General features: G+C 49.5%; 2 protein-coding genes across 2 annotated transcripts in view; both read right to left on the bottom strand.

Moving 5' to 3' along the window:
• St6galnac5 (ST6 N-acetylgalactosaminide alpha-2,6-sialyltransferase 5) overlaps nt 1–16,943 on the bottom strand; it is a 188,551-nt gene that overhangs the window by 31,091 nt on the left and 140,517 nt on the right. The window lies entirely within an intron of this gene.
• Nucleotides 7,586–13,367, bottom strand: LOC111813151 (leucine-rich repeat-containing protein 37A2-like). The gene has a single exon (XM_023703286.1). The coding sequence runs from the start codon at nt 13,298–13,300 to the stop codon at nt 7,625–7,627; it is 5,676 nt and encodes a 1,891-aa protein (XP_023559054.1). The 5' UTR covers nt 13,301–13,367; the 3' UTR covers nt 7,586–7,624.

Below are 16,943 nucleotides of genomic sequence, written 5' to 3'. Positions count from 1 at the left end.
TAAGCACTAGGAACACCGACGAAGCACTGAACTACTATGCCAGGGTATGAATGGTGCACCATGTACAGCGGGTGCTTGAGACAGAGGCCTCTTGATTCTTCTTTCTCTGCAAGTTTAGGTGACTGGCCTCATTCCCCCAGGGCTGCAGCATGCTGTTCACAGCATGAGCCCATTCCAGCGATGAGTTTTCCTTGGGGTTCTCCCTGGCTCACCTCGCTACCTCCCCTAGCTCCTCATAAAGTTTCCTTCAATGCTCACTCATTTGCCATTGCTTCCCCTTGGAGGAGATGTACAGAAAGACCCTGTGTGCTCATTACAACAAATAAAAACCTGCACTGCTGTTAAGGAAGGTGATGCTTCAGGTCCGAGAGGAGCCTGATTCCACAGGGCACCTTTGTCCTCTGCTGTGTTTGAAAAAGGCTGAAAGTAAACTCAGCCTGGCTCCAAACCTAGGAAGATACCGAAGAACCAAGGCTCAATGGCCAGAGAACTATGAGAAATTAGTCTGATACTCAGCTGAATCATGGAGGAGAAGCTGAGGTTTCAGTTTGCCAAATAAGAAAGAAGTCTAAGTGGACAGAACAGTTAACTTCATAGTGTTGAAGAAAGGACAGGCATGGGAGTTGGGCTTGGGCGCAAACCTCAGGGCAGTGATTTCCCAGCAGGTGCTGCCTATTCCTAGCCCAATTTTTCTCATCTGTAAAATGGCCATGGCAGACACTCACTGAGGAGCAGATGTTAGTATCCTTCGGGTGTAATTCTTACAGCAGTGAAGAGTCCTCCAGAGAGCCTGCCACACCTTCTCGCCTTGGCCTGGTCACTTGCTAATCTCTTGACTCCACCACCTGCCTCATCACTTTAAGTACTTCTGACCAGGGGTACATTGCTTCCCCCGACCCGTCACCTGGTTCAACCTTCCATGTCTTCAGCCAGGTCATGTCCCTTTGCTCTCTTTGCACACCTGACAGGGTGGTCCCTAAAATGTGTATCTAATTAGAAGCCTGTCTTCTAAACGCCTTTAGAAGCCTCCTGCTGCGTGAGGATGTGGTCTTTCCAGCAGCTCACTGATAACATTGTGCCTCCCTAGACCTCCCAGCCCTACTGTCTCTAGATCTGCCCCACGCTTACCTTGCCCTTGTAGCTCTGCGTAGCCCTACGTGGTGTAATGCATATGGCACTGCTCACCCCAGATCCGGAATGTGCTCTGTGGCGAACCAGAACAGCATTACTGACCTCACAGAATTACTCTGTCACTCTAGAGATGATGACAGTTTGAGGATTTCCCTTCACACCTCCTTTCCCACCCATAAGCTTGGAACTCCTCTCTCTCCTGCAAAGCATCCTCAGGGAATCCTCCCAACTCTCCAGCTAGGTCAGCACGCTGTGTTCCCCATCGTGACTCTTCTGTCTATGACCCCCTTCAGTCTCTGTCTCACAGTACCCAAAGGTTCTGAAGAACTGGGTCCATGTGTGGAGGGCTGAAGTCACCACAGCATCTCCAGGGCCTACCACACAGAGCTACTTACTCAATATTTGCTATATGAGAAACAAAACTGATGTATTTAGGGGATCATTCGAGAATCAGAGTCTCCCCCTTTTCCATTTCTAGTCCATATGCCTGGGTGTAGACCAGGAGACACACCCACCCAGAGTAGGCTATTTAACTTGGGGTAAGCACTCATTTTCCTGTAGAAGGCAGAGGAACACAACTAAACCAGCACTCTATAACCTCATGTCCATGTGCTAAGCCTGAGGGCCTTTCCAGAATGAGCAACACTGTGAGGATTTGAGGATGGCCAAGCGGCAAACAACACGATTCTGTCAGTGTGTCACTGCTTCTCCAGCTTACAGAGAGTTTACTTAACTGCCCAGTTTAGGGGCTCTGAGAGTGGAAGATCCGTCATCAGCAACTGGGATAAAGGCTCAGCACCCACACAAGTAAACAAATTTGTAATGTTTTCATTTGTCAAGCTCATCAGTGACTCTCGTTTTGGTGAGCTACTGCACCTAGTGAATGCACAGAGCTCCAGGAGGGGGTGGCACTGCTGGCACGGGTACAGCCTTCTCTGGGCCGGGCACTGGTGGGCATTAGCCCAGCACTTTGCCACCTGCTCTAATCTCGCTAACCATGATGTGTCCTCTGGCCACAGTAGCTTGCTCTGCACTAGGGAACAATCCCATTTTCTCCTTCCTCCCTGTCTTTTGCTTATAAATACCAATTGTTTATGTCACAGAACTTCCTAGGCAGACTGCCCAGGTCACAAACTGTCTGTGTTCCTCTGGCCATGTGAGACTGCTGCAGTATACTATGAAGCTCGCCTTTGGCAGGGAAAGGCAGGAATTTCTGCTTCTTCAGAAGTCCGGGGGTGAACAAAAGCAGAGAGGATTGACAGCTTATGAGATTTCAATATTTCACAGCTGGGCATGATGATGTACACTGTAACCCTCACACTCAGGAGGCTGAAGCAGTCCATTGCAAGCTTGAGGCCAGCCTGGGCTGGAGAGCACGTCAAGACTGACCTGAGCTATACGGTGAGACCCTGTCTTAAAGGATGTGGGGAGATTAAGGTTTAGAAAATTTAGTTTTTAGAAACAGGGAAGATTTTTACTTAAGACTTCTTCTTTTCTCGATATTCTTTTAGTGTCATCCATTTATATTCGAGCCATCTTTAGATTCTACTCAGCATGGTAACAGATCCATAACTCCATGGAGACCTTCAGAAGTTGGACCCTTGGCTTCTGTTCTCTGTCCCTTGCTGGCGTCTCCCTTACTTTACTCTTCCTTTGTCTGTACCTGGATCCAACTCTCTGGAGTCCTATGGGCTGGTTCTATTTATATTGATGATGCCAATAAAAACCAAATCCTATAAACATTCACATAAAAATAATGACCACTCTTTTTTGGGGGGGGTGTTGAGGCAGTAGGACTGTAAGTTTGAATCTAGCCCAGGCAATTTAGTGAGACCTTGTCTCAAAATAAAAGACAGAGAAGCACCAGGGATGTAGCCCAGTACCAAGGCCCTGGGTTCAATCTCCAGTGCTGCAAAAAGCAAACAGTAACAACAACCATTAAAAAACACAAAACAAAACCAAAAACAATTACTGTCAATTTGTACAGGGAAAGTTTTAATATCATTACTGTCTTAGTCCTAATGCAAAACTTCAAGAGCTACAGTACTGCTTTGGTCTATATTTGGGGAAAGGGGCTCAGCAGCTGAACCGCTCATGTGCCAGAGCTTCTGAGGCACAGCTTGTGTGGGCCTCTGGCAGAGGCCAGTCCCAAGTGTGCATGTGTGCTTTCCAACACAACATGCAACGCAAAATAAATGGAAGAAAGGAAGACTGGAGAACCTTAAAAGTCGGATAAAAAACATAGAGGGATGGACTAGTGGGTAATACAAATGACAGGAGAAATTACCATGAAGAAATAAATGCAGAAAAATTAGAAGCACTGAGAAGGCACAGTGACTATAAAAACTTCTGAACTGGAAAGGTCAAAGAGGAACCTTAGCAGAACAGCCTGGAATTCAGGAGGTGTTTCCAGCAAACCTAAACATTTCCAGTACTCGGAGCGCTTTGTATACACCATATACTGCATTATGATAAGTGATGTATGTAACAGTCACTCTAAGTCACTATGAAATGCTAAAATGAAGTTAAGCTTTGCTCCTCTTGGTAGCAAAGTATAAAATCAATCTGAACCTTCTCAATTAATTTCAACAAATAAGATCTGGTGCTAAAAGGGCCTGTGCTTATGCTATTTTAAGGCTCAGTTTCTTGTGAAACTCATTCCTCAGTCATGCTCCAGAATGAGGTGCTAGACTATTCAAAAAGTTATTGTTGAAGAGAAAACCAGTTTTTCTTTCCTCCTTCAGGTGTGAGAGAGACGACTACCCACCAAAGGGCAGAGTCAGACAGAAGCGGCTGCTTAATCAGTGACTGTTAATCCTGATTTGTCCCAAGTGTCTAGAACTTGCTGCTGGGTGTGTCTGGGTGGGTCCTGGAGGCATGGCCTGGGGTCCTGCTGCTCTCTGGCTTTGTTCCCTTGCTCTGCCATGAACCCAGGCCTCTCCATGAGGATGTTTCAGGCTTGGAGCCTCTGGACCATGGACTGAATTCCCTGAACTATCAGTCAAACAAAACTATCCTCTAAACTGTGGGCACTGGGCATTTTGTACAGCAAGAGGAAAGCTGACTAAAGTAGTCAGGGATGGCAGTTCTAGCCCCTATATGCCTAGGAAAAGCCAGATGCCTCCCAGTGGAATCAAACAGAGATCACTGAGACATTGAAACAGCAGGTGCATCTCCAATTCTTTTTCTTTCTTTCTGTATTTAGTGCAGGGTCTACAGGGTCTACATGGTCTCACTGCGTAGATCAGACTCATAGTGATTCTCCTGTTTTCAGCCTCCCCAAGTGCTGGGATTACAGGAATGCACCAACCAGTCTCAATCTCTGTCTCAGTGTGCCCCGGGGGTGGGGCTGGCACAACTGGCCCAGGGATTAGAGTACAGTTCTGATCAATTACACAAGTTCAATAATGTCCTGTAGCCTCCCATTACCTACAGAGGCAAACTACTTCTCAAGGTGACCCTCCGTAGCTGGTCCATTTCGAGACCTTTTAAATTCCCCAGCTGGATCGCTACTTGTACCTCCAAGTATGCCTGGCCTTTCCATAGTAGAGTGTCCTCTTGGAGCACACGGCCAGCTGTCCCCACTCCTGCTTGTGGGCCAACCTGCTGCTGTAGGTCCTGTGTAAAGGCCACTTGTCTCACAGAGTCACCTGTAATGAAGATTGCTTGGTTTTAATCCATTCACTTACCAACTACTGACCTTGGAGAAATAGCTTAACTGCCCTGTCTTATTTTCACCATCTATAAGGTAAGGAGAGCAGAGCTCAACACCAGTCCTGGTTATTCCTGTGTTATTTTCTTGAGAGTCACAGGAATGTTGAATCTTTGTATCCCACCCCGTTCCACAGAAGAGGCCCAAAAGCCACTGGTTCAATGAATGAGTGTATGAATTTCTAAAGGGGCACAAAGTGAGTCTTGTCTTTGCTCAGAGGACTAAAACACTTCTTTCTTCTGGTCTGAATTCTAGTCAGAGAACACTAAGACTTTAACATCCTGAAGTTTCAGAACAGCTTTGATCCTTTTGCCCACCTCCAGTGAAACCCTTTACCTATGATCACAGGTAACAGATTTGCTAGAAAGTTTTGTTTGGGTTTCAAAGGCACAAGACTTAGAGTGTCACTGTGCCAGGTTCCCCAGGATGGTCACTTGCTTCTTTTGTACTTATTTCTGGACATGTCTGGGGTGCTGGAGACAGGAAGCACACTGAGACCATACAGACTGATGAGATGTCCTTCTAGTTGACAGTGGGGGAGGTGCAGGGCAGCAGCCACGGAGCAGTACTGTTAAATATGGACTGTGTTCCTGGTGGGTCTGCCCATCTCCTCTGCAGTTGCTCTCAGGCTGATGTAGTATTTGTTTCAAAAATAAGACTTAGGAGATGGAGCAGAGCCATAAATCAGCTTTTTGTCAAAGGTAGGAGGTCCCATGTCTCTAACACTCTAAAGTTTAAATATATTAAAATAAACTTTTCTCTGTCTCTCTGTCCCTTTCTTTCTGTACTAAGACTCGTCCTAGGGTCTTAATACTGAGCTACATCCCCAGTCCTTTTTAATTTTGCTAATTTGCTCAGACTGGGCTCAAACTTGTCATTTCCCTGCCTCACCCTCCCAAACTGCTGGGATTATGGACTCGTGTCACCAAATTGCCCTTATTCATTTTTTAAAAATTTTACTTTCTTATTAGTCCCTGTCTTCAGCATAAAGATGAGATTCCACGGGGAGTTGGTCCGCATACAGAACTCAGCCTCTGGCTCTTTTCATTCCTTCCTTTCCTTCTGAACTGTCCCCTCGATGAGTCCCCCCGCCCCATATCTTGTGCTCTTTTCCTTTCACAAAAGATCTCCTATTTCCTATGACCTTTCCATTTTACTCCTTCCTCTTATTTTGGGTTTCTCAGGTAAGAGAACCCATGCAATATTTCACTTGTGTCTGATTTCCCCTTTTCTTTAAATGATACCTAATGTTAAATTATTCCTCTACTTGAAGGACCCCTGCCCTTGGAAGTGCCTGGGAACTTTATCATCACACACGTAGAGCAGAACCCATCTTCAGCTTCCTCCAATCCATCACTTTTCCTTCTGTGCAGCAAAGGTCCCAACTCTAGCCAGATTCGGATGCCACCAGCTTGGGAGTTGGGGGTCACAGTGCCCACTATCTCCTCCCAGCTCAGCCAAGCCCAGTTCTCCTCCATCCTTGATCTCTCCCAACCCCGTTTACTCCTCTCCATCCCCACCACCCATGCCAACACCTCTGTTCTGCTTCTGCCCTCGCTAGCCCCAATCATTCCAGCTCTGTGATAGGGCGGCCTGTTTGCCAGCCTTCCTTACCGGGCTCTAGACGATGTAGGACTGGTAGCACTGCATCTGACACACAGTCAATACTCCATAAATGGTCTTCACCTCAAGCTCAGGCTCTGGACAATCACAAGAGGTCAATGGGCCAGTCAGCCCTTGTCTTTGGTTCCCCAGAGTGAACCTTTGGAGTCTAGGTCCTAGCCTCACACTCAAGAATGAATGTGGATGAACACATTTCCATCCACATGCAGTATATAGGATGACTGATCTCTCCTGTGAGTGACTGGGGGCAGGTAATGTATCTTTCGGGGTTAATGACACTGGAATGGTGAGAGAGGCTGTGAATGCACTGGCAGCCAGAGGGGGCACTGGTAGCTGCCTGTGTGATTAGTATCTGTTGCTTTCTGTCTAGAGTAGAGGTGAAGGGTGTCACCCCTCCCAGACTCCTCCATCACCTGGGGAAACACTCACCTGCGCTAAGTGCTCTTGAAAGGCTGATGACACAAAACACTATGCCCATGACCTGGGACTGGGACTTCTGCCTGTTTTGCTCTTGATCGAGTTTATGTACACACATGATGGGGTCAGGGCGACTCCAGGAGTATGTTCCAGCCAGCTATGGCAGCTCACACCGAGATCTCACTGAGGCCGGAGCACTGTAAGTATGAACTCAGCGCGGGCAACACAGTGATTTAGCAAAATCTTATATCCAAGTTAAAAAAAAAAAATTAGAAAGGGCTAGGGACTATAGCTCAGTGTGAGAGATGTGGGTTTGAGCCCCAGCACAAAAATAAAAGTATGCTTTATAGCATGCCATTTGTATCTAACACCCATCCACACACAGGTACACACACACACACACACACACACACACACACAGATTGGGGAGTTAGACAGTTAAGTGCATAAGTAAGACATGTCCAGTAGTTGGTACCTGCTGTCTTTGTCACATTGATCCTTCACACAGGGCTCTGTGTGCCCTGCCCTGAGAGTCGCTGAGGCTGCCTTTGGAGCCCTCTCAGTGACATGCCTACAAGCCCTGGACACACTGTCCCTGCTCCAGGTGCAGTCAGCACAGCCAGGATGCACACGAGTGCCTTTTACTTTATTTTGAATTTCATATATTGTAATCTGAGAAAGGTAATTATTTTGTAAGGAATGCCAAAATAAAATTTGCCGGTCACCCTCAGGGAGGACGGGTCACTCATCTGCCGCCTCCGGTGCTTCAGATGCCTCCGGTGCTTCTGGTGCCTCGCCTGCCTCCTCATCTCCGCCTGTGGGCACCTCTGTGAACCCCTCCTCCGCAAGGCCTTCGCTGAGCTCCCCTGTGTCCCTGGTGGTCGCGTCCTCATCCGAGGAGTCCTTGTCGTGCAGCTTCTGTGCCATGCTTTGCTGGCGGGTGACACTGAGGGGTCTGTTCATGTCCCTGAGCCACAGGGGCCGCCAAAACCAGGAGAAGCCCTCTGGGTTCTCTTCTGCTGAGCACTTCCTTCTCTGGTGGAAAAAGCCCCTGGAGGACCCTCCCTCCTCCAAAGCTGTTCTGTGGGAACAAATCTCGATAAGACAGAAAATGACGATCAGAAGCATCACAACCACCGTCATGGAGATTGCAAGGATGAGTTTGTTGCTGAAGCCATGGTCTGGGGCTCCCTCAGATCTGCCTCCGAACTTGGATGCGCCCTGCTCCTGCTGACCGCTCGCCGCGCCTGTGCTCTCGTTGATGTAGGTGTCGCTCTTCCACTGCTCCGTGTCCCACTGGGTCTGGGCCACTTTCTCCTCCTGCTGCTCACTGAGCAGCTTCATCAGGAGCCCAGTCCTGGAGATGAGCTTGGCGCAGGCCAGCTGCACGCGGGGATCAGAGCAGTCCATTTTCAAGGTGCGGATAACGTAGGAGATGAGCCGCCTCACCTCCTTGTTGGGGATAAGGACGTGGAGCTGCTGGTTCAGCTGGCTCTCAAACTGATCCCCTGGTGAAGGCAGCAAGGGGAAAGAGGGGCTGTTAGGGGGCGAGTCGGTGTTGATGCTGGGGTACTCCCAGTGCGTGTCATTGGCGTGGTCCTTGGTGGACATCAGGTCAGGAGCCGTCACCTTGGGGGGCGTCAGGCTGAGTGCTGCCACCGTGGCAGAAATGGGTGAGTCTGTTGTAAAAACATTTCCTTCAGAAGTGTTTCCTGCGCTTTGGTTCTCTGTAGCAGCAGCAGCAGCAGCAGCAGTGCTCCCTTCAGAAGGCTCAGCAGGGGCATTTAACTGGGACAAAGCGCTCTCCTGAATGTGCAGCTCTCCAGAGGACCAGGGCAGCCCTCGCTGTGGCGAGTGGATGAGGCTCCTCAGAGCCCAGAACAGAGGCCTCTCTGCGCTTCTCAGCCTCTGGCGCATGGTTTCCTTGGTGAGCTGCTCCCTCGGCTTGGGCTGGGGTGTCCTGGGGGCCACGAGAGAGTGAGTTTTAGGAAAGCTAGGACTTTTTTGGAAAGTGAATATTGGCTTAGCTTTCATGCTTTTAACTTTAGCTCTGGCATGTTCTAAAAGCAAAATGCTGCTGGTGAAGTCTTTGCCCCTGTTTTTTACCTCCCACAGGGCATTGCCAGGGATGGAGATGGCTGACTTGCCCAGCAGGGGACCCTTCAGGGAGGGAGATACGGGCTCCTTCTCTTGTGTACTGAACAGCTTCCGCACCGAGTTTCTGGGCCTCAGCGCCTTGTCATTCTGCCCTGGCTTCCCTGGGCTGTGGCTGCCAAGGCTCCACATATCTGCAGTATGCTCCACCAGTGGCAGGGTGCTTTGCTTCTCCCGGACTCGTTTCTGCCATTCCTTGAACAGTCTTTTCTGTAAGCGCTCTGGGCCCTTGAGGACCTGGTCCATGGTCCTCAGCCTTCTCCTCCTGTGCCCATCCTCTGCCAGTCTGTTTTCTTGTGCTTGAGCACCTGCTAAATTCCTGGGAATGATTTGAAATTTGGAACTTGAAACTCTGGACTGCATAATCTTGCCTATTTTTTCTTTCTTCTTAACCTCCTCAATTTTACCCTGAATTTCTGCATTTAACCAATTTCGTAGAAAATATAGCTTCTTCAGCTCATTTCCATAAGCTGAACTGGTGGATACAGGTTGTTGATGAGAGGGTCTTCTTTGCACATTTCCTTTTGAATCACTGTGGGGATTAGCTTCGTGTTGCATGTTTGAGAAAAGCAATCGAATGAATGGCAATAATGAGTGTATATCTTCCAGGTTCTCCTCTGAGAAATAAGGCAATAGGTAATTAAGCGCTCCGATCACTTCGTTTTCATCACTAGAGTCGAGCTCCTCGTTCTGCAAGTCCAGCCAGTTGACAGCACTTTCTTCTGCAGACTTCTCAGGCTCGATCACCAGCTCAGTCTTGGTGTTCTTCTTCCGGGCCTGTAACACCTTCATGAACGCTCCCTCTGTGTTCCCGATGGGGGCTTCCTCGAGACACTGGGTGGTGTTGGTCACACAGGTGTCATCACAGTGCAGCTTGACTGTTTTGCAGACAACCTCGATATCACTCTTAAATTGGCAGAGGCAGCAAGCCATGTGCCTCGGCACGACCAGCGTCTTCAAGCCGAGGGTCATCATGAGGATGTTCTCCACCACAGGAAGTGGTGTGTGTGTTGTCCCCAGGTCTAGATACCTTAATGCTGGCAATTTATAAAGATAGGAATCTTCAACAGTTGCCAGAGGATTATGATTGAGGATGACTTTTTGTAAAAACTGCATTCCGTGCCATGCCCGAAATGTTCCAAAGCTCAGTTGTGTGAGTAAATTGCAACGAAGATTTATAAACTGCAAAAAGGGTAGTGGTTCAAATGTCTGTGCTTCAATAAACTGTATTTTATTGCAGGATAAATCTAAATACTGGAGGGACAGCAGGCCTTTAAAGGAATTTTTATGTAATTCAGTCAGGTCATTTTCACTGAGATTTAGTTTCTCAGCCCACTTGTATGTTGTCCAAATATTCTCAGCCAGGTAAAAAATAGAGTTTTCTTGGAAATTTATAGTGGTGAAGGTAGTGTTGGGTTCTAGTACAGGCACTTGGTGGAGCTTCCACTTTGGGCTAAGGCCAGTACATGACAAGGTGTCACTCTGACATGTACAGAGCTCACATAGCCCGGTGTCTGTCCTGGTGTTCTGCTTCTCCTGCCCAGTGAAAGCCTGGGTTGGAGAGTAATCCACAGAATACTCAGTGATCGTAAGTTCCACATCCATAGGCTGAACAGAGACCTCAGCCAGGGTTGGCTGCTGAGCCTGAGTTTGCTCCAGGGGTACAAGCGTCACCTCAGGGGGTATTGGAGGGGATTCAGCTTCTTGCAGGGCTACAGAGTACTGAGCCTCAGTGGAGATTGCTGGAGTTGTGTGCTCTAGGTGTAAAGGTTGGTCTGTGACCCTGGGTGATGTTGGTTGCTGAGCTAGAGTTACAACTTTGACATTATGAGGCATTGGCGCCTGAGTGACAGCTTCTTTAGGTGGTTCTGGAGGCTGAGGTGGGGTCACCTGCCCAGTTGGAGAGGGTCTAAGTACAGCACTAGCTTGTGGAGTTTTGATAAGCTTCTGGTGCAGTGGTTGAACTGTGAGGAGACTGAGTTTTGGACGCTGAGTCTGAATCTGGGTGGGAGGTGGATGCGTCACCACGTGGTGCTTTGGAGGAAGAACTGTAGGCTTCTTTGGGACTGTAGAAGGTTTGTCCTCTGCCATAGGCTCTGCAAGTAAAGTGATTTCTAAGTCTGAAGGATTAAACGTGATGATGGGATGCTGAGCTTGACCCTGAGCTGGTGTTGGAACTGTCGTCTTGTAATGGGGTGGAGGGTGAACTGTACTTTCATTTGGAGGCTGAGACAGCATGATGGGCTGGGCTGGAGAAAGTTCTACCTCCTCAGAAGGCATCAGAGGAGGAGCCATGGCTGGCTGCTGTGCAGGAGCTGGTTCTTCTGCCTCAGAGAGTTCTGCAGGCTGAGATGGGGTCATCCCCTGAGCTCCAAAAGGTTCTATGTCATCAGGTAACTCTGAAGGTGGAGTGGCACCCTCATGGGGGACTGAAGATGGTTCTCTGTCCTCAGATGGCTCTGAAGGTTGGATTGAAAATGTTACTCCTTCTTTCATCAAAAAGGAAAGAGTAAATTTCATGGGGGGTCTCGAAGGCTGATCTGAGAGCTCTTCCTGGATTGGTGAAACTGCTACATCAGCAGAGGAGTCTGGGGACAGAGGTGAGCTCTCAGGCTGGCTTAGAGAATGTCCCACAGGGAGCTCTGCGGCTGGAGTTGGGACCCCACTATCAAATGGAGAGTTTTCATCCCTTATGGCAGGGTTAGGCAGCTGGGTTATAAGTTCCTGAGTGTCTCTGAGAGGTTCAAATTGCTCAGGGGACACTGAGGACTCAGCCAGAGACTCCTGTTCAATTGAACTTTCTACTTCAACCTCATTGGACAACTCGGGAGGTGTAACAGCAACGCTGTTGAATGTTGGGGGATGAGCTTGGTCGTCACCTACAGGAGAAGCTGCTGCCTCATGTAGTTCTGGAGGCTGAGCTTCGAGCTCATTAGCAAGCTCTGATGGCTGGGCAGGGGTCAAAGGTGGCTCCTGAGGGATCAAAGATGGTTCACCCTCCTCAGAAGTCTGTAAACCGCCAACTGTGGCCTCCTGCTGGGCAGGTTCAGAAGCCTGAGCTGGAGACTCCTGCTGAAATGGTAAGAGCTCAGCCCCTTCTGAAGGCTCAGAAAACAGATCTGAGACCTCTTGATGACTTACAGAAGGTTCTACATCAGTCACCAATCCCAAGGACTGAGTTGTAGTCTCAGGATGGGTTGGAAAGATTCCCTCCTCTTTGGTGAGTTCTGGGGTTATAGCAAGCTGGAGATTTGGGGGTTTACCAGTCACATGGGGCAAGTGTGGCTGCCTACCATGGTGGTAACCTGAAGTTGATACTTTTTCCTCATGATGCTCTTTAAACTTAAGTAGTCGCTCCAGTTGGGTTAGAGAAGTTTCTAGCTCTTCAGGGTACTTTGAAGGCTGAACTGTGGCTTCTAACTGGCTTCCAGAAGGTTCTTCTGTCCTAGGAGACTCAAAAGGTTGACCTGGCTTTATCTTCCTAGTGGCAGAAGATTTAGGCCCCACAAGAGGGCCTACAGGGTGAGCTGCGGGCTCCTGTGCTGTTGAGGAAGTTTCCACCTCTTCAGAGAGTTCTGGATTCTGAGGTGGGACCTTTTGTTGGCTTGAGGAAAGGTCCATCTTCTCAGAACTCTCTGGGGGCTGGGCTGGGGCCTGCTTCTGGCTTGAAGTGGGTTGCAGCTCCTTTTCTGCCTCTGTAGTTTTGGTGACCTCCATGTCCACAGGTTTCACTGTGACAAATTGCATGTTTGAATGATGCACTTTACTACTACTTGGAGATGGAGCTTTTTCCTCCTGGTGTGTCAACAGCTGGCTTATAACCTCTTCAGGACCAAGTTCGTACTGAGCATGGGTATCCTGCTGGGTTAGAGAGAGCTCAGCTTCCTCAGAGGGCTGCAAGAGGTCATCTTTGGCTTCTTGGTGAGATGAAGAGGGATGGGCCTTTACAGTCTCTCGATTTTGAGTTTGGGTCTCTAGCTGGACCTGAGAAAGTCCAATTCGCCCAGGGGATTCTAGAAGTGGGGCCACGCCCTGGGAGGGAGCAGAGGATGCTACCTTACCAAAGCCCTTCTGCTGTGGATGGACAGTCAGGGCGTTGGACAATTCTGGCAGGAGATCAGGCAAAGCCCAGGGCTCTCTGGGCTCTTGGGGCTTGGTGGTTGGCAGGATCCAGTGCCTTTCTGGAAGTGGGGCCACCAGGACCAGTAACCACAACTGCTGCCAAGTGAGGAGTCCAGGAGCCCAGGGGAGCCTCAGGAACATGGCGGAGGAGACCAAGATGACTGGGACACAGCCACCCAGGCCAGTGGAGTGCAGGTGCTTTAGCCTGTGGAGCGGAACCTTTCTGACAGTCACTTGCCTGGGAGCCTTGGCAACCAAGCATGTGCTGCCCCACCCTTTATTTATGACCTCTTGACTGAGGAAGGCTTTGTTACATCAGGCCTAGATGGGCTTATGTGGCATAGGGAACCTTTTCCCACAGTGAACAGGTCCAGTTCCCCTTCCCCAGGGGAGGAAACAGTGGCCTCCCCTGGCATGAGGCAGGATGGGTGCATCATGAGGCTCAGACTGGGCTGGTGCACAGCCTCCAGCTGTCCATACAGTAGGGTGGGGTAGAAAGGGCTGGGCTGTGCAGGAGTGCTGAATATTTAGTTTGGTTCCTAAAGGTTGTTACTGTTGACTCATGGAAATTCCAGCCAATGACTGCAGAAGTGAGACTTTCAGCGCTGCCAGGGGTGGGGAAGGGGTGATCCACTTTTTTACAAGCAAGCTGTGTCCTTCAATGGCTCAGCTGGCATTTCTGAGGGTCTCAGCCTTCAGGCCTGTGCAGCAGGAGAGCATTTCTGCTCTAGGCCCTGTTCATTCTCAGGCTTCCTTTGATCACAGCCGGTACCTTTTGCCCCACTGTTGAACTCATAGCACAACAGCGACGATTCAATAGCACTGCCACTTACTAGGTGCATGTGCAAGGGGCTGATTATTATAAAAGCCATATTTACCCAATAAATCAATGCAACAAAAATAGAGCCCATATTCTTGACTCAGGAGAGTTTATCTTGACAGCCCTGTGACCATCCCTTGAATCTAAAGTAATTTGGCACCTCTTGGCCTCAGGGCAAAGGTCCCATGTTGCACTGCCTGTGCCTGTCCTAAGACATAGCTTTGCTAGAATGCTCTGGAAAACAGCTTGCTGTTGCAGGGTTTAGGGACTTTTGGAGCATCACAATGAAACCAGGATGGGCCACTATGGCATAGGGGAGAACCCAGACTGAGTGCAGAAGCCGAAATGGGAAAATGCTGTGAACAGAGACCTGAGCTCTGTTCCTGCATTGACAAGGTTGTGGCACTCACAGAGGGAACTGCAGCAGGTGCCAACTGCCCTCCTGCCTTCAGTGCGCCTGTCGCGTGTGCCTTTTAGAAAGCAATTTCAAAGGCAGCTGTCCATGCTGCGCCCTTTTGCCAGGGCTGATGTGAGTGGACACTGGCAGGAGAGGGGCTCAGGCTGATTTCAGGTACTTGCAGGGTCTTAGCAGAAAGCTCTCCCTGGGCGAGAGCCAGGAACCTCAGCCAAATCATGTCCAGGACTGACTCGTATGAAAATGGCAGCAAGCGGGTCAAGTGAGGCACACAGGACACTTAACATAAGCCACACTAGAAACCTTGGGAGTAAGAGCAGTCCTGGGAGGTGAAGGAACTTGCCTGAGGTACCAGTGGGCCTGGGCCAAAGTCAGGGCATTGTCATTAAAATTCTAGCCCATTTCTTTCTCATGAGATCCTGCTCCCTAGCAGAAAATCACAGGGAATAAAGTTCTGTCCGGTCCTGCTTGCTGGGGAAAGGCGCCAACAGCTGCACACACACCACCTTCCCCTGCATCATCACAACCCGAGTCAGGTCCTGTCTCCTGAGCAGCTTTCTAGCCTCACATGCTAAAGCCCTTTCTAAAGTCTGCAGAAGCCTGATCTTGAGGACCTCCCCAGCCTTCCACAGCACTTGGCGCTCCCCCGTAGTGAGACACTCTCCAGGTCTGCAGGGGGTCCCTACCACCTGAAATCCTGAGGCAGGGGGGTGGGGGTATGTACAGGCTGCTCAGCTCAGAGGACTGTTCCTCTGTTGGTGCCCCTGCCCCCCAGTATCCCAGACCAGGGATGAGGCTCTCTTTGGAAGGCACTATCAACACTAATCAGCTCATTTACTCATTCGACAAATATTTCTTGAGCGTCTACTCTTGCCAGGGACCACAGTAGGGACTGCAAATACAAAGGAGACTGACACAGCACAGCTGCCTTCACCACTATGCAGCATGGCAGGGAAGGCAGATGCAATTAAATGACCTCGCAAGTCCAGAATCACCAGTGAAATGAAAGAAAAGTGCAAGGAGCTGCTTACATGTCTTCTAAGGGTGCTGATGGGGTCTGCCAGTGGGTGCCAGGAGGAAGCTGGGGGCTCGGCTTCTGAGAACAACCCCAGTTCCTTAGCCCACACAAAGCAGGGTGCCCTCCCTCTGTGGCCTTGGGCCTGGGCCGCAGTGTGTCTCCCGGGCTGTCCTGGAACTTGCTTCCTAATGGTGACCCCTTTATCCATGTTGGGTTTTTCCAGCCATATCTGTAACTGTTTGGCTTTGAAGCTAAACTGTAAGAGGCTCCTGTAAGTGGATTTGGATGCCTGCCTGGGCAACCACATTACTTCCTTCCTGGTTGCTCTGAAAACCCACTCTGCCTGCTTGGGAGCACATGCTGTCCAGCTCTTCGCCAAGGCCCAGACCATAGCTGCTGGGCTCAGCCTCGTGCGGTGCTGCCTGTGTCACAGACACAGTAGCAAACAGTGCAGTAGCTACTGAAGAAGCCCCACCCCTGAATCCCAGCCTGGACAGCTCCTTTCTCCTCTGCCCATGATTTCTAAGGCTGTCCTGGATTTCCAGTCTGCCTTTGTAGAGCTTGCTTCCTTCACCGTGTCATTCTGCAATTGGGGTGGCGAGGGATGCTCTGCTACACAGGCTGTTGTGACAGCCCAGACCTCCAGCGATTTATCATGGCTCTTAGAGAAGGCTGGGCTGGAGGGGCCAGAGTGGCACTTGCTGGGGCAAAGGCTCTGCTGACTTTGGGGACCAAGCCTGCGTGGAGGAGTAGTGCTGCAGCGTTAGCACAGTGATGGGGCCTCTGTCCCCTGGAAGAGTGGCACCTGCGCAACGTGCTTTCAGCTGCTCAGAAACAGTGAATTTCTAGTGTGTGTGTATAGGGACACACTGCCTATAGGAAGAAAACAGTGGCTTGCAAAACAGAAATGTATTTTCCCATTGTTCTAAAGACTGGAACTCCAATATCCAGGTATGGGCAAGGTTGGTTTCTCCCGAGACCAACCCTTCTGTTTCCTTTGTAGATGGTGAACTATCCCGCTGTGTCTTCCTGTGGCCACTCCTGTGTCATCTGGGTCCCAATTTCTTTCTCTGAGGATACCAGTCTTGTTGGATTAGACCCCCTAAAAAGTCCATTTTCACTTAATTATCTCCTTAAAGGTCTTATTATCAATTTTTAATTATTTTACTTTACCGATACAGGGTGTTGCTATGCAGTTTGGACTCATAGTGATCCTCTTGACTCAGCCTCCCCAGTGCTGGGATTATAGGCATGCACCACCATGCCCAGTTTCAGGGCCAGCATGGCACCAGGCAGGTGCATTTGTTGTGAAGCTACCTCCCCAGCCTGGGGCTTTATTATCAAGTACAGTCACCATGTGAGGGCATCGTAACTAATACAAATCCTGGGTGTACACAAATCAACTCTTACTTATCCAAAAAAACTCCCACAGATCATCATCATCTTCTTCTTCTTCTTCTTCTTCTTCTTCTTCTTCTTCTTCTTCTTCTTCTTCTTCTTCTTCTTCTTCTTCTTCTTCTTCTTCTTCTTC

The sequence above is a fragment of the Octodon degus genome, unplaced genomic scaffold (assembly GCF_000260255.1).
Source record: "Octodon degus isolate 3935 unplaced genomic scaffold, OctDeg1.0 scaffold00167, whole genome shotgun sequence".
Classification (NCBI taxonomy): domain Eukaryota; kingdom Metazoa; phylum Chordata; class Mammalia; order Rodentia; family Octodontidae; genus Octodon; species Octodon degus.
Note: the sequence above shows the minus strand (reverse complement) of the source record. Positions and strands in the feature narration are given on the sequence as shown.